A 21,985-nucleotide genomic window follows, 5' to 3' on the forward strand; every position below is an offset into this window, starting at 1 on the left:
ACTCATGATCATGTTGACTGCTGTGAACCCTTTGCTATTGAAACATATATTCTGTGTTTTCTAGAGCTGCATGAGCCTAAAAGAAATTATTCCTTATTCAGGGAGAGGGTTCATTTTGGAACGTGGACTGATCCATACATTGCCCTTGTCCTTGGGCAGATCCAGGGATACAGATCCACAGTTCCTGGTGCAGTTGGGCCTTTACTGCCTGTATTTATTGCCTGTATTCACACACCTGTATTGAGATGTGAGGGGAAGGTGTCCATTGTTAGCACTGCAGTTCAAAGGGTGCAGCCATGAATTAGCATTTTCTGTGGTGATCACTAAAGGTGGTGCTGCTGGTTTAGTTTCCCCTAAACCCAGAAATCCTTTAGAGCTGTCTCTTAGATTCAGAGTTGAATCAACTTGGCAGGTGTGAAAGAAATGGTGCTGAATTCCTCTGGGCTTTAATCAAGCCTGTGATCACTTGGAGTGTGTGAACTCTTCGTCCCCATCAAGCTGCCCAGAACAGAGGAACATCTGCAATGATATGGGAAGCACAAGTCTGAGCACTGCCATCCTTTGGGAATCCATGTTTAATTTCCTGTGTTTTGGGGATCTGCATACTCTGGGGTTGGTGCTCCTTTCCCCAGCAGCGCTTTAACTCCTGATTCTTGTTTCCAACTCTCCGTGGAGGTGGTGGAAGAAACAACAGCAGCAGCAGCAGCTCTCCTGCCCTCCCAGCCTGTGGAATACCACTGAAGGGTTGGAACAAGACTCTTCAAGCATTCGAATTTTGTTACAAGTGCTTGATACACTTCCCTGGCTGAGTCTGTGTCACTGAAAATGAGGAGTCAACCCTTTGTTCCTTCATTTAGTGGTTTCTGGCCAAAGCCTTTAATTTTATGGCTCCTACTGGAATAATTATTTTGATTTGCAATTTCTTTTGTTTGTTTTGTTTCTTGTCTTGGTTTGGTTTTTTTGCCTTTTTTTTTTTTTTTTTTATTCCCCAGAGCACAGCTCTCCTTTAAAAAAGGATTTTCTTGTTTATTTTATCTGTGTTTTTACTCAGAGCTTTCTATGTTATCATGAAAAGCCTTGCTTGATGAGAACAAGTGTGTAAAAGTGTTCTGGAGAGGAGCTCTGCCCGGATTTCCCTTTATATCCCTCGCTAGTCCACACTGTTGATCTGCTCTGCATTATCTTCTATCCACAGCTCCATCTTTCTATGCCTTTCAATCGGGAAAAAATTACCTTTATCTGCATACAGTGAAGGTCCCAAAACTGTGACATGGATCGCAGTTGAGATAAATGGGGACTTCTGTTGCTAGCCTTTGCAGAAAACAAATAACAAAAATAAAAATAAAAATAGAAGGACGCCCCCCCCCCCCCCGTGGGAGGGGAATGGTATCGCCGAGCGCCCGGTGGGGCGGGGCCGCCGGAGGGGCGGGGCGGGGGAACCCGATGGGAGCGGGGATGGCACAGGGTGTGCGGGGTCAGTCAGGGTGTGCGGGGGTGGTACAGGGTGTGCGGGGTCAGTCACGGTGTGCGGGGGTGGAACAGGGTGTGCGGGGTCAGTCAGGGTGTGCGGGGTCAGTCAGGGTATGCGGGGGTGGTACAGGGTGTGCGGGGTTCGTGAGGGTGTGCGGGGTCGGTCGGGGTGTGCGGGGCGGGGCCGTGGGACACCCTGCGGGGTCCGCGGGTGCGGGGCGGTGCGGGACACGGCTGGTGGTGCGCGGAGGGGCCGGGGGGCCGCAGGGGAGGCGGGCAGTCCCGAGGTGGGCTCCCCGGTGCTCTGCCTCAGAGCCCCTTCCCTCTCTTCTGGGAGATGGAGGGCGATGAACAAACTCCCTCCGTCCTCCCCGGGGCACCCACAGCCCCGCCGTGCAGGTCCTTCGGGATGTTCCTGCCGGGAGAGGCGCAGGCGGGCAGGGCAGGGCTGGTGATGCGCGGCCCTTGCACGGTCAGATACCTTGTCAGGTCAGGTCCCTTGTCCGGTCAGACCCCTCGGCTCTGCGCTGGAGCTTAGCCGGCGCGGGCGGTGCCGCGTTCCCGAGGCAGCATTTACACCCCGCTGGGTTCACTGAGTGCTGTGCGGTCCATGATGTCCTTACAGGGTGAACCATCCCGCCTCGCTGCTCTGTGGAACCGAAGGTCTGTAAAAGGCACGAGTGACTCCAGGCTGTTGTTGCAGGTTCTGCCGTCTCCCCTGTGTGACAGCACCGGCCTCTCTGTCCCTGCGCTGACTGCGGGGTTGGTCATCACGAGTCCGAGGGCTGGACAGAAACTAAAGCACCTGTTGACCCTCCTGAGTTGTCTTCAAAGTACAAACACACCCAGGATGTGCTGCAGGAACCCTCCGTGTCTGACTGCCAGAAGTAAAGCAGTTGGATAAATCTGCTGGGACAATAGAATTCAAGTGATTAATGTGAGTTAAAAGTCAGTGACCATTGAGATCAACTCCCTTTATAGTTGGGCAGGAAGCAATTCTGTGATCATAAAAACCATTTCATAGCAAAATAATGTAGAAGTTAAATCAGACATAAGTGTGGATGGAGCTTTGGGAGTGTTAGTCCAATGCACTGCTTTACTGATAATGAGATACTTTGTTAGGTTAACTTTATTTCATTTCAAAAATAGCTCTTCACAGAGACATCTAATTAGTTCTGACAAAAGTTTAAAAAAAAAAGTCACAGTCTTTAAAATAATGCTGGTACGTTTAGTACATATATTAATGATTTATGATTAAATGTAAGTTTTAAGCTTTGTAATTAAAGATAATTGCTTTAATGAGCTTTTCTGTAATTGTAACATTATATCTAATACCAATTATTACACTTTTTAAAAACCCTCTGGAGAAAATCTTGGAAATCTTAGTGAGTGCTGCACATCTCATTTTCCATGCATTGGGTTTAAATTTGCACCCTCTGAGCCTAATTTGTTGTTTTCCTTAATTAATGTTTTTGCATGAAATTTTTCCCTTTTGGTCATTTGATACCCTGATAATGATTGGTTGTGTAGTTGCCAGCCTTCTGTAGGATGTTGTTAACAAAGATCTCGGTGTTGTCAGGTTGAAGAGCAGGTAAGTACATCCTGGGCTGGCATTCTGATTGATTCACACCTTCAGAGCTTTCAGGCAGGCAGTTGTATTGGGGTATGGTGGGAAGTTGATTTGACCAGCCATGTAACAGCCCGTATTGCCACTTTCTTCGGCACTGTTTTGTTATTTCACTATTTTATTTACTGAAATTCCAGTTTTTATAAGTCTCTCTGCAGGTGGAATGCCTCCTGTTCCTCAAGTGGCTCAACAGATTAGCCAGGAGGGAGACCAACAGCAAAATGGACCAAACTTGCCAAGTTTGCATAATTCCTTCCCTGCTCCACACAGCAGGAACCCAGCTTTTCCTCAGCAGGTACAACCAGCAGGCTGGGGTAAGAAGCATGTGGTTGTGGTCCCAGCTCCAGTTCCCTCACCACAACAGGTGTCAGATTTGCATATTATGTTGTATGTGGCTTTGAAGGCTGGTTTTTGTGCATTAGAATTGCTGTTGTCATCTGCTCTGCACCATTAAATAGTCTGAAACTGGGAAGAGAGTATCCTCAGAATCAGAATGGTAAATCTGTCTCATTAGAAGTCTAAGATTAATTTTTGGCACTTTACTTTCCCTTGAACTTTTACTTCTGTGAAGAACATATCTGTTCATTTATATCATTTGCAATGTCTGCCCAACTCTCAGTTTAAGTATTGTTGTGCTGGATTTTCATTTTTGTTGGATCAAATGCATTGCATTCCTCAAAATAAGTGCCAGGTGTGTGTGGAAGGCTGCAGGTAAGTGAATTATAGGTGCAGCAAGAGGGAACAGCATGTTTACCCCTCCCTGTGCCCTGGCAGTGTTGGCCTTTGTGTTTTGTGTGCAGACTTTGTGGATGGCAGAATTTATTACTCCAACGTGGGGAGAAAGGAGCAAATAATTTCAGTAGTTTATGCAGATGACTTTGCCAAGCCTGATAATTTTCTTCATATAGCTATGGTATAGCACAGCTGGGTATAAATCTTTCTTTACAGTAAAACTTCGTGTTCATTTAAATTTAGAGTGGTCTGTAGATACCTGTGTCTCTCATTTGGTTTTAATTAGTGCTGCAGACACAAATGATTTTTCCTGAAGAAAGAAAAGGAATGAGAAGGAATCAGGCACGTTCTCTAGGGAAGAGAGCATTTGTTCTTGTAATGAAATCCTAGAAGGAGGTTTAATTAAACAGAATCCATTATTTTAACTTTTTATGCAGCCTGTTTAGAATAAGGGGGGAGGAATCACAAAGAAAATTAGCTCTGCTTGTGCTTGCTTGCCAGCAGTTGCAGGATGCTTACATGTGTTAATAAAAATGCCAGAAGCTAAATATCTTTTTATATGAACTTCTCAGAGAGTTCTGTCCATGTGCCATCTGGCAGAGTATTTAAATTCTGTGAAATTTCTCACTGAATCAGACCTCTTCTGATGAGATCTAGAGGTACAGTATTTTAGGAGGAAAAACATAAAAGTTCTCAAGACTGAGTACCACTGCATCCCAAGCTTCTCTACTGATTTTTCATCATACTGCTGCCTTATAAAGTCCTTCAGAGACTTTACATAAATCTGCACAAAATGCATTATTCATTACCTTTTAACAAAGTGCAACTTCAAACACTGTAGAATGTTTCCAAGGATTGGATAATAATTTCTGTTGGTTATCCATGTACCGTTTTTCACTGTGTCTCTGTCTTGTTTTCGTGTTGTGCAGTAGGAAACATGAGTTTAATTATGTTTACTCGAAGGAAAATGAAATTCTGCAGCGAATAACAGCACTGAGGAAAGAAGGTTTATGGTCTCTGAAGCGTCTGCCCAAACTCCATGAGGCCCCACGGCACAAATCACACCATGATTATCTTTTGGAAGAAATGCAGTGGATGGCAACTGATTTTGTTCAAGAAAGGAGATGGAAGATAACAACTGCCAGGAGGGTAATGTGGATTTGATATTTTCAACCAGAAAAGAGGGGGGAGAATAGGCAGCATTTTCATGGTTAGGACGTGGTCAGGGAGGATGTGTGAGGTTTGGGTTGCCTCTCCACTGTGTTTGTAAACTTTAAACAGTACTCTTAAAGGGATTGTAATTATTTTCTTTCTCTAGAAATATGCTTTTTAGATAGGACAGAGTAAAAAACATAAAATAATTTCATGGTTTTATTCAGCTGATTTTAAGTGTAGCTCGTCACCACGAAGATGTGATACTTCATAAGGAAAGATGCAAGAAAAGAGAAGAGAAGCAACTGAGGGCTGTTGCTGCTTTTACTGCCAGAGAAATTGAACACTTCTGGTCCACCATTAAACAGGTAAATGTAAAAAAAAAAAAATAAATCTGATGTTGTACTGAATAAAAACCTATTGTACCATAACAGCGAGAATCTTACAGCTGAGCTTTGCTCAGCCCCAGGGTGAATATTATCTGTTGGTAAAGACAGCTGCATGTTATGGTTGCATGAATAATTTCAGGCTTTATATGTCAGGAAGGAGAGAGCTTCACTGATCACAGTGCAGTTGGCTCACAGTGGACATTTAAGTTTTGATGTGAGTTATTCTTGGGTACCTCTTGCGTGTTACAGGGATGACTCATGGTCAGTTCCAAACTCTGGTTTTTGATTTGAGGGCTCTGCATTGTAGCAGTGTCTGATGCCTGTCTTGCTGTTGAAGAATTGTTAATTATTCCACAGGTGTATTTGAAGGTAAATGTGTTCATGTTTGTCATTTCCTTCTCCTTCTTTCCCTCCACCCCACTCTCCCTCCATTTTAGGTGGTAGATTTAAAACTGCAAGTAGAGTTAGAAGAGAGGAGGAAGAAAGCATTAAACTTGCAGAATGTCTCAAAAAAAGGTAATAAGAACATGGGAGGTTTTCTGGTTGGCTGGTTGGTTTTTTGCATGACTTTTTTTTTTCCTCTTGTATACTGGTAGTAGTATAAGGTTACCCAGAAAGGTGTTTAGGAGCTGGTATTCTGTTCCTAGATTTGAGTCATAAATATCTCCTTTCTCCATCTCACTAACTTCCTGTGGGTTACTAAAGCTTTTAACACACTGTAAAGGCTTTTTGTTGCTGAACTCTTGTTTGTGTCAGAGTTCAGTTTTATGTCCCTTGCAGACCATGCATGAGACTGAATTCACTGAAACTGTTGTGTGTCCACCTGTGTCCCACCTCAGCTTGCCCTTCTTTATGAAGTCTGAGACACTTAAACAGTATTATTGTACTGAAGAATTCCTGTGTTCTTCAGCCCCTGGATTAGCTGTAAATGGCATCAAATCTGTTAATGAATTATTCATCTCAGATACGGCAGCACTCTGATTTTATTATTTTGTGCAGAAAAAAGAGACTCTTCAAATAAGAACGAGAACCTTCAGAAGGAAGTGGTGCTTCCAGATCTTCTCACATCTACTGTGGAGAAATCCATGGCAGATTTAGCAGGCATTGCTGCTGCTGCAGGAGCATTGTTACCCGAAGGCAGTGCTCAAACCACGGCAGCTGAAAAATGGGATACCCCATCCTTGCTACATGGAACTCTTAGAGATTATCAGAAAACTGGGCTGGAGTGGTTGGCAAAGCTGTACAAGATGAATCTCAATGGCATTCTGGCTGATGAAGCTGGGCTTGGAAAAACAGTGCAAGTTGTTGCTTTTTTTGCACATCTCGCGTGTAATGAAGGTATGAAATATTATAAATATTTTATACTTCTATATTTTTAACAGTTCATTAATGAATGTTTTCAGTAAGATGAAAAAAAATTGCTTTTAATATATGTAATTTAAAGAAATGTACCTGGAATATTTTTTTTTAAAGTATACACAATTCCTATAATTGTTAGTGCATGTATATGTTGTCTATATACATTATTGCCTTTTCTTGTAATTTCTGAAATGGTAAACAGTCATTTCCAATCCTGCTTTATTTTTTATCTCTGTAGGTAACTGGGGTCCTATTCTTGTTGTCTCACAAAACTGTAATGTGCTGAAGTGGGAGGTTGAACTGAAACATTGGTGTCCTGCTTTGAAAATTCTTCTGTATCTTGGGAACCCAGGAGAACTTTTTGAAACTGGGCAGGTATTGTGGAACATCATTTCATTTACACATGTGCTGGGCAGCATAAGCATCACACAGAAAGAGAATACCAGCCTGAGTTACGGGTATACCACTGTGGTTAAAAACTTCAGGCCTACTGTGTTTTGTAGGAAAAGTTTATTCTTCTTTAAGGAAAACAGAAGTCCTATTAAATACACTTTTAGTAATGTTTCAGACATCACAATCAGAGAGTTAAACTGAGCATTCTCTTGCCTTTTGGGATTTTGAAACCTTTGAAGAACTGCCCTGGGATAAAGTGCAAAATAATCTATTTTAATCCCAGAAGAGGGAACAATAATCTGTGCTCTGAAAGCCATCAAAAAAGCCTTTAGGATTTCTGTGGTTTTGTGTTGCAGGAATGGTCTGACCCCGGCAACTTCAATGTCTGTATTGCTTCCTGCAAGCAATTCTTGCAAGACTATGAAGCATTCATGAAAGTACAGTGGAGGTACCTGGTTTTAGATGAGAGGCAGAATGGGAATGATCTGACAGAGAAGCACTGGGATGCAATATTCCATCTCCAGAGGTCTGAAGCATTCATCCACATTTTTCTTTTTGTTTTTTGTCTGTCAGTTCTGAAATAACTTCAGTGCTTATAACTGCAAGTTTTTAAATTTTTCTTTCTGTGATGTAATTTAAGGTTTGAAATAGATCTTACCTTAATTGTTACCTTTGTTGTTTGCAGTCACCATCACTTACTCTTGATGAATAAGCCTCTGCCTACTTCATTAAAAGATCTGTGGGCCATTGCCCGTTTCCTGATTCCAGAGACTTCCCAATCCTATGTGGATCCTGTGAAGGCAGCATCTGTGGAGGAGAACAAAGAGCATTACCAGAGAGTTGCAGTGGGACTGCACAGAGTATGTCTCTCCTGAGGACAGTATCTTATTCCTAGCACCTCTTCCTCTGAGAAAATACAATTAGGAAATGACTGTTCTGTATTCTTTTAGGTGGTGCAGTCATTTATTTTGCAGAGGTCCAAAATTCACGTGGAGAAGCAGCTGCCCAGGAAATATGAGCACGTGCTCACCTGTGCTCTCTCTCACCGACAGAAGGGGATGTATAAAGACATCCTGTCTCAGCCAAGGTACAGCTGTTGAGTAGTTCTTGATTGTTCAGTCATAAAGTGAGGAACCCTTCCAGTTACAATAAGAGAGCTTGTTTGCTAATGTGTTAATTCTGAGTGAGTCATGGGCAAAAGTAAAGATTAAAGCACATTGGCATAATCGTGGTGCTGTGCAGGCTGTTCCACACCAAGTGGTAATTGCATTCAGCCATTTCTTTATCCTCTGTTTGTTTATTTTTATATAGATGTTTTGCAAGGTGAAAATAAGCATAAATAAGCAAAGAGTGTTTGCAGGTTATGGGGCAAAATATTTATAGCAATTGACCATGTGTCACAGTTTTTGTTTAAATTTAGTTCTAAAGTTATTTAGGAACTGAATATTCTAGATTATATGTTACATTGATTTTCTGATACATCTAGCTTGTATTTTCCAGTGAATTTGATAATTTAAAGTGATATTTATTCAGGTGTTAATAAAAGGCCTTAATATTGACAGTATGTGTTTCATATATTATCCAGTGTCATTTCCATTGGAAATAGAGTGCCTATTTGAGAAAATCCCTTTTATGATAATGTGACTTTTAAAGTCAGAATATCTTGTGTAAATTATTAACAGTCTGTGTGAATGTGAGAGAAACTGGAGGAATGGAAGGCTGCATCTTTAAACTCGTACTTTTCAAAATGTGATAACTTGGTGTTCTCAGATTAATTCAGAGCAACAATTTGAGTGTGCAGAGAGACCCGAGCTCCTAAAAAGCACTGTTTTTAAATGGTCATTTAAAATACATTTTCACTTTAAATAACAGGGCTCAAGAATGTCTTAGAAGTGGGCACTTTGACAGCGTCCTCCAGGTTCTGACACAGCTGCTGAGGGTGTGTGATCACCCTGACCTGCTCAGTCCTCGCTGTCCACGCTCCTCCTGTGTGTTGGACAGGCTGCAGCTCACAACTGCCTCTCCAGTGCTGGATGCAGTGGGATGGGACCTTTGGAAGGTGAGGAGGAAAGTAATTCTCCTGTGCTTGACTTGATTTGACTGAGAGAGCTGGTGGCACAGGACATAAAATTTCTTACACGTAATTCAGGGCCCAATTAAAGTGCAAAATCTGAACTGCTAATTCATTTATTTTTAGGAGCAACTGCTAAGATTTATTATAAATAATAACCGTTGACTTTGTGCTAGTACTGAACTTAGTAGGTATGCTGGGAATTTGCTATCCTTGTCAAAGAAAGTGAGACTATTTTGTAACGTTTTCTGGTTTTCCTGAAATTTCCCAATTAACCTGAACTGCTTATCATGACCTGAGGAGCAGGAAAGGCATAGTTAAGCTGTGAACAGCCCTGGAGATGAGAAGCTGTATCAGATTCCAGTTTTACTTTAACTGTTGTCTGTTTGTTAAAATTATATTGCAAGGGACTTCATCTTTTTTTTTTTTTTTTTTTTTTTTGCTAGTGATTTCAGCAATATTAGAGGCTTAAGAGAGACTGGACAAAGCTAAAAAAAGTAGCACTGTGTGTCCTGGGAAATTCAAATAGTTTCTTCTTTAAGCCTGTTGGAAAAATCATTTGGGGGTGGGGGGACAGGGTGAGCATCAAAGGCTTGTGAAGGAAATGGGGTTAATGTGTCAGGGTGGGAATGGGAGGGTCAGGAACACCAGTTCTACAAAGGATTGTAATTCGAGGGTGCTGCCCTGTTTTTGACTCCTGGTAACATGAGCATAATGCTCCATTTTCATGGTGTAGGTTGTTGAAACCTTTTAAAGTAACGGCAGCTGCTCTCTGAGCAGTCACATGACACTTGGCTCTTCCAGGTTTCACTTAAGCTCTGCCATCAGCTGTGAGCTTTTCAGTCATTCTCAGATAATGGGGAATTATTACCATTATTTTTTTTAACTGCAACTGAATGGTAGTAAAATATTTCTTCACTTTGTGGTTTTTTTTTCTTTTTTTTTAATAACTTAAGCATGCAGACCGGTCTCTCTTCGATGTGATTGGGATGGAAAACCAAATTACTTGCTATGAGGCACAAATACTGCCAAAACTGAAGGTAACTAGAAAGCTTATTGAAGAGATCTATTGCTCCCCTTCAACACCCAGACTTGAGCCAGTGAAGCTCAAACCAAACAGGTATGTGGTGTTCTGGTGATTTATTTATTTGTTTGTTGATTGATTTATTTTAAGTAACAGGTGGAAATGAGTAATATTTATGAGGGCTGAGGGGATTAAATCAGAATTATTTGTTTCTCTTGGTATCTTTTGTTTACAGACTGATAACTGTGTGCCAGCCTTCTGAGGGAAAGCACAGTGATATTTCCCACTTAATAGTTCTTTTCATTTGTGAAGGCTCAGTCTTGATCTTTTCTGACACACTCAATAGAGTTGAAGTCTCTTGTGGTTTTGATCAAACAGGGGAAGTGACTTCTGCAGTAGAGTTTCCTAAACAGAATAATTAAATCTTCTCCTAGTTAATTTTAAATCTAAGATGTACTCGCAAAGCACTTAAAGAATTTTTAATTTTTTTTCCCGGGGGAGGAAAAGATATTCTGTTAAATTTTGAGCTTATTTGTTTATTGCTGATGACTCTGTGAAGAGCAGTTGGGAGGGTTCATTTTTGAGTCTTGGAGCAAATGTAATTTTGCTGTAGAGCACTGTAGCCTTAAATTTTACAATAAATTAACCTGATAAAAGCAGAGTATGGTTAGTGAAGCCCAAGACAGCTTGTGTGACATGTGGCTGTGACAGGTGACAATGAGGATGTCCTGCACTAGTTTTATTAGGCCATTCTGCCAGAAGGGAGCATTGACAGTTAATGAAATTAAAGAATTGGAAGGAATAGCTGAAATATATATGTGAAGCAGAATAAGAACTCATTCTTTTCCTATTTAGACATCTTTGGTTTCCTGGAAGCAGCACACACTAAACAGTTACTGTGAAGTCAGCTTTTACAACTGCAGTGTTTTTAAACCCATATCCATAGTTAAGGCTTTGCTCCATTAAGAAGTTTGACCATTTTGGGGAGCTCTCTTGCTGTGTCCAGCCTCCAAAGATGATTAAAGGATATGGGAGGTCTGTCATACCCCTTCCACATAATCTTTCAGTTATGACTGGAGCCTCAGAGCATTTGCATTTTACATATATTGTGTTTCTTCTGCATGTTGAGGGAAGCAGAATCCCTCCTGCCCTATGCTCTGCATCTGGGTGCCTCTTCAAGCTCAGATTACTGACTCGAAATAAGTATTTGCCTTAGATCTTGATTTTTTGTATTGGGATGAATGGATTAACAGCTTCCTCGTGTGTGTTTTGTTGAATGTGTAGAAAGATCATCTGTTAATTTTTAGGTTATTTACACCAGTGCAGTATGGACAGAAACCTGAGGGTAGGACTAAAGACTTCTCAAGGTCTCAGGTGCAGCAGACAGTGGACACAGCAGCAGTTATGGCAGATCATCATGAGACAACACAAAGACTACAACCCCTTGCCCTGTTTTCAAACAATCAGCATAGGAAAGGTGTGTTGTATGTAAAATAAACCATTGCTTTCTGGTTTGCTCTCTTTTTTTTTTTTAAATATTGTTTGAATATGGGGAAGAAATGAGGTTGCACTCCATGTGTTTGTGTATCAAGTTCCATTAGCAGGTTTCTAACAGGACTTTCCTCACAAAATCAAAATAAAATCCCTTATAATCTATTTGTCCTTCATAAACAGAACAATACTATTGTGCAAACACTGGAAATTTCACTGGCAGTTGTGTTTGTTGTCTTTCGTTGCTAAAAATGAATTGTGCAGCAAAAGATCTCTTATTCTGTGGTTAGTTTTCACCCCAAAATTGGCAGTATTAGAGGGAGATCCAGTCTGTTTGCAGTTAAGTGCAATGTAAGAGTTATGTCTGGAGTCAAGTTGCCTTTCAATAGCAATCCAGTGTCCCACACTGTGTGGATGGGATAAGCATTGAAATCCTGCAGTGTACAGTGAGGAAATTCTTCTTTTTACCTTTGTACCTCTTTTGTCTTCACAGCCAGCAAAAATTTACTCATGGCTTCCACAGCTGGAGCACAAGAGAGGATTGCTGAGGCAGAGAAGCCTGTAACATTACAGTTTAGAGGGAAAATGTTTACTGTGTCCTACAGTCAATTCTGTCAACTTATTGACAGACAGTCTCTGAAGCATCAAGGTAAGGTGCTACATGATTCAATTCATGTATTTATCTTTTTTTAAAATCTTTTTTTTTTAAACTTTTTAACCATTTAGAAATCAAAATTCTAGAATCTATAATTATCTTCATGTTGTAATATCATGTGTCTGTGAAATTATTTTTTTTTCTTGTCTTGCTGCTTTCCTGGAAAAACAAATGAATTTATTAATGAGACAGTGGATGACCTGAGTACTAAACCTAAATCAGCATCTACACTTTCATGTCCAACTCAGGTAGTGTGCTAACTCTTTATATCATAAGTATGTACTTGATCACGAACAATATATAGTTTACAAGATTCATGTGTGTGAAATAGTCAAAGCTTTAATATTTAAAGCATTTAGAATATTGTAATTTCCCAGTCGATCCATCTGTACTCATGGACTCTCCAATAGTTGCTTGAAAGTCCCATTACATTTTTGCCAGTAGGCATAGAGTAGGAAAGCAGATTTATTTTGCATTACAATACCAAACCTAACATCTGTCCCTGTATCACAAATACTAATTATCAGCTTTTCTCTTGCTCTCTTCTCCTTTCAGAGTCATTCTCACAACTTTTGTATTATCTGAATGATCCTTATTTTCTACTTTGTTTTGCATGAATTTCTTTTTTTTTTTCTTGCATAAGCTTTATCTGGTCAAAATAGATTCAGAAAAGAATTTTGAATTTAAAGGGTATCCTAGAAGAAAAAAGACAACTAAAGGAACACCTGGACAAAATATATTCTTGGAATGAGCGTCGTTGTTCCAGAACCCCCCTGTATGGCAGAGACCTGTTGGAAACTTGCTCTTGGATCAGTGAAAGAAAAATCTCTCAGCACTTTTCTGCCAGGATTAACAAGTGGTGCTGGGCTGGCTTTGCAGATTGCCTTCCCTATTCCAGTACTGCAGAGGTTCTGAAGGATCCACTGCAGGAACTCATTCTGACAGTGAAGCAGCAACAGATAGCCCTGAGGGATCTTATTATGAGGTAATTGAGACAAATTCATCTGCAGTCTGTGCATGGATTTGATGGGTGAATGCTACTCTCCAACACAGGGTATGTGAAGTACTGTAAAATGCCAAAAGTGATAAATAAGCTGCCCTGTTTTATTCTTTTTGCAGGCTGAATTCCTTTATGCTGAATCTATTTGTATCCCAGATGTGTAATTTTAGATCATTTTAAGATCTTAAATAGTTCCATGGCAATTGTCATTAGTTATGTAGCAATTCTACTTTGACTTAACTTGTATTTGTTGTGTTAATACTGACAAAAAAGTAGGAGGTGTAGTAAACTTATCTTGATAACCTTATGGATAGTGGTAATTTCCTCTTGAGTGTTTTTTAGCATTTACTTGATGCTAACATAAAACTTCACGCACTGATTTACTTTCAGTTGCCCTTAGCCAGGTGCTTTGTTTCTATGCAAACATCTTCTTTATGACTGTTTTTGAGCTGTTAATAGCCCAAGCAGTTAAGAATTACTATCATCAAGTTTTGGGTTGTTTTACAGAGATCTCTGTGTGTTGCCAGCTGTAGCTGTCGCTCCTCCATGTTTGTATGTGACCCATCCTCCTCACACATACATCCATGGAATGAAACTCTTGAAGTCTAATCTCAAGGAACAGCTCCTTCCCTACTCCCACTCAGCGCAGCAGACAGCAAGGCCTCGTTTTGTGCAGTTTCCAGATCCCCGACTGGTGCAGCGGGACTCAGGTATTAAAAACCTACCCCTGGCTCTACCTGGGCTTCCTCTAATGGTTGAGTGGGACCTGCAGGTTCTTGTTTCATAAACAGGCAAGATGGAAGCTCTGGCTGTCTTGCTTCGGAAGCTGAAAGCAAGAGGAGAGCGTGTGCTGATATGGACACAGATGATTCCAGTGCTTGATATCCTGGAGCTTTTCCTGAACCTCCATCTCCTCACGTACGTACGAGTCGGTGAGAGTGGTGCTCACAGCTGGCATTATCTGGTAAGAGGATCTCTTACTCAGGCTAATAGTTAATAGATGCTCATAGTGGGAGGGAAAGTGCTAAAGGGAAGCCTAATACATTTGCAAAATTCATTTGCATAATTCCCTTGCTTATTGAAGCAAATTATGTATGTAGCTGGAGCACAAATATGTAATTATATATGAAATATATCAGTCATATTACTATTTGATGAGACATCCAGAGTTTTTCCAAGAAGTATGGCACTAGTTGTCCTATGTTTATGAGTAATTTGTGCTTGAAATGCAGATGTTTTAGTTCACAATAGCATTTTGATTAACTGCTTTTGCTTTCATTATCTGTAGCTATTTGCATTGTTAGTACTTGAAGTGTAGTTGCTGTTTTTATGTTGGCACTTCCTCAGCCTTACTCCAGGGGCTTTCATTTTCTGTAGAGTGCCCTGGCATTGCCTGAGGATAAATTGAAAGTATGCTCATTTCCCTCCCCAGTAAGATTCTCTGTATCCTCTGGGGCCTACAGTTTGAGCAAACATTAACAATATAGTTAAATTATTATCATTTTTTATTTCAAATTGTATCATTATGCTTTCTGTCAGATGCTATATTAAAGAATACTTTGCCATAAAGCAACACAAGGCAGCACAAAAGAAGGGATTCAACAGACAAAAAAAAGGAGGAAGCACGTACAGGATATAACTCAGTCAGGTGTGCTTAGTCAGAGGACATAATGTGATTACTGTAATAGATCTTTAGATTTTTATCTGGCTGACTGGACCATAAATTAATAGTTTTAATGGTAGACAAATTAATTTTGAATTGTGTGGATCTGTAATGTGGGCAGTCAGATCCCTTAAAACGTTTGCATGCTTAATGTAGGTTGGGGAAGTTATAAGAAAGCAATTTTTCCAATCTTCTCATTTTGTTAAAAAAGTTTGTGCGGAAATTTATTCTTAATTAATGTGAATTCCTAATTAAGCTGCTTATTTTCCCCATTTTAGGAATCCATAAAAAACTTCAACCAAGACAAGAGGATCTTCTGTGCTATCCTTTCTTCCCACACTCCTTCCACAGGTGTCAGTCACATAGATGTGAACACTGTTGTCTTCTATGACACTGATTTGGATCTGCTGGTGGACACAAAGGCTGAGGAATGGTGTGATAAAATTGCAAGAGGCAGAGATATCCACATATACAGGTGACTTATGCTAAGAAATAGTATTGGTGTTTTAAAATTGAAAATAGAGGGAAGATGATTTTGGGCGAAACTAGTTCAAATAATTTGGTCTTTTAAGATCCCTTTAAAGATTATATCATACATCTCCCCTTCAGACTAGAGGGAAAAATGAAAATTCTGTCCTTTTCCTTACTGTTTCTTCTGTTCCTGTCTTTCCTTCCCACTTTCATCTTACAAACCATCTGGACTTCTGTGTTGGGACAGTCAAAACAAATATGGGTGTTTTCAGCTCCTGATAAACAAGAAATGCCTTACTTGATCTATCACTGGATTTCAAATCCACTGGTGATGAGATGCTGATGTTTGTGTTGTTGGAAGATGTATTTGAAAGCTTCTCTCAAGTGACAGTTTCTTTCCTTGGAAGGCTGTGCTGAGAGCACAGGGGAGCTCTTGCTCACCTTACCACAGGCCAGGTGGGTGTGCAGTGCAGACAGTCTCAGCAAATACCCTGCTCTTGTATTTTTTGTTAAATCCAGATGTATAGAAGACAATCTGTTTATTGCTCATTTTGAAAACAAGAGCTTAAAAGAACATGGTGTTCTGAAAACATGAAATCAGGTGTATAAAGAAAGCTTTCCTCTAAAAAACTAAGAGTCAAATACAGAACTTCCTATGAAAACACCTCATGGACTCAAAATGAGTGTTGGTGCTCAGTGCTGTCACTGTGGAGCATGAGAAATGAAACAGTTGGGTTTCACAGAGGATCACTGTTTTATAGGCAACAGCATTTTGTTTTGTTTTACAGGCTTGTAAGTGGTAATTCTGTCGAAGAGAGGCTGTTGAAAAAAGGTATTAAACATTTGATTCAAGAACTGGCTGCTCAGGGAGACGATTGTTCAACAGACTTTTTATCTCAGGTACTGTAACATTAAGAATGTGAGCAGTTACTTAATGATACATTAAAAAAAAAGTGTTTTTCTAGATCAGAATTTTGAATGGGTAGTTCTATATTTATTTCTATACTTGTTTGGGAGCCAGTGATATGTGTTAAAGTCAGTAGAGATCCTGAATTTTTAGCTCATATAGAAAATAGGAAGATAACTATCTAGAAATAAAAGTTGTTCCAATGACAATTTTACTCTATTATTGACATTGTTTTAATCAATCAAAAACAACATCTGCTGTAGCAAAAGCTGTCAAATATATCTGTAATCTGACTTTTCTAAACTCGATTTTAGGATGTTGAAATAATTTTTGACATCATACACTGTCTTATTGAATACTTGAAAACATGTTTCCATAAGGTTCTTTGCTCTGAATGTGGAAATGAGGATTCTAGAAAGTTTACAGAAGAGACACTGTCTGAGCTAAGAAATGACACAGATTCAGAGCTGTATGATTCAAGAAACACCATGGTTCCTTCTCAGTTAGAACAGCTGGCTAGCTTGGTGGGTCAGGTATGGTGACTTCTCTTGTTTTATGGAAACCTTCAGAAATATTTGGAATTTCCTGTGCAACAACCAAGTGGCTTTCATGAAGTATCTTATTTCCAATCTATTTAAATTGAAGAGTTCTGTGCAAACTGAAATATCGAAACGCTCCTGGGAGGTAATTTGAGCTTGTTGATAGATCTGTTCATGTACCAAAGCACTTAAGTCACCAAATGTTCTCCTGAGGATTGTAAAGTATATTGGACTAAATGCACTTCATGATATATAAAGTGATATAAAACCAGTTTACAGCCCTGTGCTTTGCAGATACTTGTGATTTTTTTTACAAGGACTAGGATCTGTTTCTTCTTAACCATTAAATGACTATTCACAGCATTCCTTAAGTTCTGTCAGATTTGGATTGTCTCTTTTTCCCTTTGACTACTTGTGCAGGATCCAAGCCTGCCTCCTAATGACCAGTCAAGAGTGTTTGTAACAACTTGGGTGGGATTCTCTTTTTTTTTTTTTCCAGTTAGGAAAATGGAAGCCAATACTTGGAGCCTATTTTCAGTGGTACCATTGGGATGGGAGCAGACAAGTTAGAACTACTCATGTTCTAATCATGTTTTTTTGTCCTTATATATCTTGTGGTACCTTTATTTGCAACCAAAATAAATATATTTATTGCTTGGGCTGTTTTTCTGCTTGTTGTTATTTACATGTTTCTAATTCAAAAGCTAAAGAACTACCAATGTGTCAAAATGTTTTGTTTTTTTTTTTCTCAACAGCTTAAGCCAATTGAAAAGTATGCATTTAATTTCTTGGAATTGTGTCATACTTTGGATGATCAAAAGAGCCAGAAAGCCAGCGAGGTAAGCAACTATATTCCATTTTCTGAGTACTAATAACAACAAAATATAAAACTCTAACTGTTGGCAGATTTTTTTGTTTTGTTATGAGAACTGAAATTTTGCTCAAAGTGACTGTGGTCTGAAAACACACTGGTTCCTAATTAAAAGGGAGACATATTTCTCTTTCTCTTTACTACTATGAGGGCCTTACCCAAGAATAAAATCTCATTTTAACTAACTTTGCTATTGACTGTTAGCCTATGAAAGGTGACGCTCAAATCAGTGGCAATTTACTGCTGTTAGAATATCTAGTGTGAAAAATAGTAATATTTTAAAATGTACAAATTTTCTTCCTAAAAGGAGTTGAAAATTGCAAATATAAAATGGGAATATCAGCATGCCAAGGAGCTGGAAAAGGCAGAACAAAAACTTCAGCAGGAAGTGAGAGAAGAACTCTTAACCTATACCAGACAGGACGCTTATAACACGGTAACATCAATCTTCAACCTTTGCTTTTCCAAGAAGTTTACTTATTATCACTATGAACCACGTCTTTATGTCTGTTGGGTTTGTATTGCACTGGGCTTGAGTCTTTGCACAATTACTGTGCTCTTGAAATGAAAGCTGTCACTCTGTGAGCAGTTTTAATTCTGTAAATTCTGAAGGAAGAGACTGAGAAATATGCTGAAAATTGAGTCATTCCTTAAAATATTTCTTTTTTCTACTGTCATTTTTAAATTGTAGTTATTGTGAAAAAGGTTATGTTTGTAAATGCTGGGCTCGGGGCTGGATAATGTATTGAGCTATCAAAAATTGTTTCTCATACAGGAATTCGTCAGTGAAGGACCAGATGGAGAAACAGAAATAATGCCTGTAAGTCAGTAGGTCTTATTTCATATGAAGGAAACCTTACCTAAAATACTTTATTTCTTGGCAGACTGTGGGTTGGTGGTTTTTTGTTTGATTGGGGAGTTTGTTGCTGTTGCTGATGTTGGGGTGGATTTTTTTTTGTTTTTAAGCTTTGGACTCCCCCTGTTGTATCTGAGAACCATGCTGATGTCTACACTGACTCTGTCCTGTGCCTAATGTACAGCAGCACCCTGATTCCAGAGTCTGAGCTTCCCCCTGTGTTTGTCAGGAAGGCGTGGAAGCGGCAGAGATCGGAGCTGTCATGTAAGTTTGGATTCAGAATCGCACGGGAGGGCGTGGTAACATTTTTGTGTGAAATAGTATGAAAACCCTTCTGCAAGAATCTCTTTAAGTTTGTGTTTAAAAATGTAGACATGCATGTACTGTTATCTCTAGTAAGATGGACAGGGTTCAGATGAAATGATTGAATGTAGAGTGAGCAGGGGGAGTGAGATGTGAAAACTTGCTGTTGTCCTTGCAAATTAGAAATAGGAATACAAGTGAATTAAATGAGCTGGAGTAAAGCAGTGAGACCCTTCTTCCTCCATTTGATCTGTTTTTAAGCTTGTTTTACTAGTGAAGAGAGAAGTTATTTAAAAGTGACTGATCAAGTCAAATACTGTCCTAGGGCACCATGGGTTGAAGGGACCTGCAAAAGGCTTGTCATTAATCAGGTGTTTTGCAGCAGTCAGTTTTCTGTCATGATCTTGGTGCACAAAGTTCCTTTCTTACTGGAGATAATAAAACTTTTGCCAATTAGCTTCAGGGCAGAGAAAGAAGCGTTGCCACAGGAGGATGGTTGTTCCTCCACCTTCACTGTTTGATCAAGTGACTCCAAGAATAATGAAAACACGGCAGAAGAGCCAAGCTCAGAAGGCCCTGCCCAGGGTACCACAGAAAACGTATTTTGCAAGGCCTTTGTCAGCTCTCACCAGCTCAGCTGCAGACACTGGGCAGGATGGCCCTGCATGGCTGATTGCTGAAGACATGGCACTGTTAAAAGTAAGATGGTCCTTAAGTTTTTATTGACTTCAGAAAGTTTTTACTTGCGAGTTTATTACAGCACCCGTAGACCTTGCTTCGTACAGGAATTATACGTGTTTGTGCACACAAGAAGAGGGTTTAATTGAAACATTTCACAGATGGGATTTCCCTCTGCCCCTCAGGCCATGAAGCAGTCTTGGACACCTCCTTTAAACCTGGCTGTTGTGTCACCAGCACAGACAGCAAACTGGGACTTTGTCAGCGATGTCGTTAACTCCTCCAACTATGTTTATCGCTCCCCAAAGCAATGCCAAAGTCGTTACATGAGAGCCTTTGCAGGTCCAGAGGGAAAGGTGAGTTTCAATTGAAATGTGCTTTACATTGTGAAGACTTAGGGTTTTTTACTTAGAAATGTGAATTTCCTCAGTGCTATGACAGCATGACCTTGGATATATCATTTTGCACTATCAGTACATTAAAAAGAAGGAAGGGGAGCTGTTTAACTTTTAAGGGGCAGGATATGAATTGTCTTCAGTCAAGACTACTGTTAACTATGATTTTTGAGACAGGGCACTCATGATTACTTATTTTTGGTACCTATGCCTTGAATCTGTATTTGTCCCAGAACACAGGTGGTTATCCTCTTCGTGTTAGCCAAGCCTATGCCAAGGACCGGGATTCTGAGCGTACCCAAATCTATATGAATCACTTTGAGTTGGTGACAATGACTACTAGAAAAAGAAGTTCCTCAAAGAGGTTTCTGTAAGTTTAATTCTACTGTCAATATTTTTTCCCAGATTTAACAGTAAATCCCTTTGGTGGTCTGATTGGTGAATTTTTTTTTCTTAAGCACAGAGGTGTTTCACGGGGACTTTCTCTTGTCAAAAATTCTGTGCTGGCTTTTAGCTTTCAGTTAGTGTGAAAGAATCAAACCTCCTCTTGTGCTGATGTAAAGAGAAGCTTGAAGTGCTTCAGTATTGCTCCATGGGATGCACCAGGAGGGTCAGCCCAGGCTTTCAACTCTTTGCTCTGGTCTGACAGTGTAGCTGCCATATTTCCAGGTAAAGAACTGCCTGGAGTTCCCTGCTAATCCCCAGCTGTGTCAGATCTTAACTGCAGATTCCTCTTCCAGAATTTTAAAATTATTTCAGTTAAAACGTCATTAATATTAAAATAGTTGCACAAAATTCAGTTACCTTAAGCTACTTCATTTACTTTCAGTGCAGAGAACTATGACAAGCTCCTACCAGTGTCTGGGGTTGTTTCCACCCGTGCAGAGCCTTTGACAGTGCAGGAGAAGGTCCGCTCAGTTTTTCCAGGTGAATTCCATTTGTTTCATTTTTGGAGCATTTCAGCAATGTCAGAAGCAGCCAGCCCTGATGTACATAACAATTTTTTTTGTCAAGTCAGACTTTTTGATTGCAATTATTGGTTTAGAGACAACTAGGAATTAATTTCAGGATAAATCTTTACATGAATTCACAGTAACAACTGTGGGGTTTATCTACTCAGAATTAAAACAATTACAAAGAGGCCTCCTGTGATCCCTCCTTCCACCTCTTTCTGTTGTCTTAGGCCTTGAGTGAAGAACAAATAGCTCCTCATATGCAGGAGCAACAACCTCGCCAGCAACAAGAAGAGGAACAAACAGTGGAGCAAATCCAAACCCAGCATCAAGCACAGGGGCAAACACAGGACAACACAGGCTGTCCTGAGCGAGTGGAAGTCCCGTGAGCTCACAGAATCACTGAATTACAGAATCAACGAAGTTGGAAAAGACCTCTGAGATCATCGAGTCCAACCTCTGACCCAACACCACCTTGTAAACTGGACCATGGCACTGAGTGCCACATCCAGTCTCTTCTTAAACACCTCCAGGGATGGTGACTCCCTGGGCAGCCCATTCCAATGTCTGATCACTCTCTCTCTGAAGAACTTCTTCCTGATGTCCAACCTCAACCTCCTCTGGCACAGACTGTGCTCTATTGTCCTACTGCTGGTTCCTTGGGAGCAGAGCCTGACCCCCACCTGGCTCCTCCCTCCTGTCAGGGAGTTGTAGAGAGCGAGGAGGTCTCCCCCGAGCCTCCTGCTCTCCAGGCTGAGCCCCCCAGCTCCCTCAGGCCAGCCTCTCCTCCCAGGACTTGTGCTCCAGTCCCCTCACCAGCCTCGTCGCCCTTCGCTGGAGCTCGCAGGTGTTGTGGACTTTTACACCAAATCCTGAAGGACAGCCCTGCCCGCACAGAGGTTACTTCCCCCTCCGCTGTCAATAAACACGAGTTTGTCCGTCCTGTCGCCGACTCGTTCCTATCGCGACATACGCGGGTGGGGGGG

General features: G+C 40.5%; 1 protein-coding gene, 1 long non-coding RNA gene and 1 other non-coding gene across 12 annotated transcripts; 2 read left to right on the plus strand and 1 right to left on the minus strand.

The window, feature by feature from the left end:
• Positions 1–950: 950 nt before the first annotated feature.
• On the minus strand, positions 951–7,901 carry LOC135424227 (uncharacterized). The gene is made up of 2 exons (XR_010435120.1): positions 7,781–7,901; positions 951–2,376 (listed from the first exon to the last, which is right to left on the minus strand). It is a non-coding gene; the product is annotated as an uncharacterized LOC135424227 (long non-coding RNA).
• LOC135424223 (E1A-binding protein p400-like) lies at positions 2,336–21,825 on the plus strand. Of its 10 annotated transcripts, none has more exons than XM_064675263.1 (30): positions 2,336–2,407; positions 3,245–3,392; positions 4,759–4,978; positions 5,209–5,349; positions 5,808–5,886; positions 6,370–6,708; positions 6,968–7,104; positions 7,479–7,648; positions 7,808–7,982; positions 8,073–8,209; positions 8,995–9,181; positions 10,150–10,313; positions 11,525–11,694; positions 12,202–12,357; positions 12,556–12,611; positions 13,053–13,348; positions 13,871–14,073; positions 14,155–14,327; positions 15,305–15,501; positions 16,286–16,397; positions 16,785–16,937; positions 17,699–17,782; positions 18,122–18,250; positions 18,590–18,634; positions 18,781–18,934; positions 19,431–19,672; positions 19,837–20,007; positions 20,280–20,416; positions 20,876–20,954; positions 21,230–21,825. In XM_064675263.1, the coding sequence occupies exons 2-30, from the start codon at positions 3,319–3,321 to the stop codon at positions 21,386–21,388; spliced, it is 4,539 nt and encodes a 1,512-aa protein (XP_064531333.1). In that variant the 5' UTR covers positions 2,336–2,407; positions 3,245–3,318; the 3' UTR covers positions 21,389–21,825. The 10 variants fall into 10 exon arrangements, 9 of the variants coding, with proteins under 9 accessions (XP_064531333.1, XP_064531332.1, XP_064531336.1 ...); XM_064675262.1 differs by having other exon boundaries at positions 4,793–4,978; XM_064675265.1 differs by lacking the exon at positions 2,336–2,407 and having other exon boundaries at positions 2,771–3,392; positions 4,793–4,978; positions 20,876–20,973; positions 21,230–21,322.
• On the plus strand, positions 14,702–14,840 carry LOC135424366 (small nucleolar RNA SNORA49). The gene has a single exon (XR_010435176.1). It is a non-coding gene; the product is annotated as a small nucleolar RNA SNORA49 (small nucleolar RNA).
• Positions 21,826–21,985: the final 160 nt, after the last annotated feature.

The sequence above is a fragment of the Pseudopipra pipra genome, chromosome 18, assembly GCF_036250125.1.
Source record: "Pseudopipra pipra isolate bDixPip1 chromosome 18, bDixPip1.hap1, whole genome shotgun sequence".
Classification (NCBI taxonomy): domain Eukaryota; kingdom Metazoa; phylum Chordata; class Aves; order Passeriformes; family Pipridae; genus Pseudopipra; species Pseudopipra pipra.

Bases quoted from the DNA above. Each gene is read 5' to 3' on its own strand.
- LOC135424223 (XM_064675262.1), top strand. From the start codon at position 3,261: ATGCCTCCTGTTCCTCAAGTGGCTCAACAGATTAGCCAGGAGGGAGAC. The intron at 5,887-6,369 runs GTAATAAGAACA...TATTTTGTGCAG, and splicing joins GCAGAATGTCTCAAAAAAAG to AAAAAAGAGACTCTTCAAAT. The intron at 20,417-20,875 runs GTAAGTTTAATT...ATTTACTTTCAG, and splicing joins AGTTCCTCAAAGAGGTTTCT to TGCAGAGAACTATGACAAGC.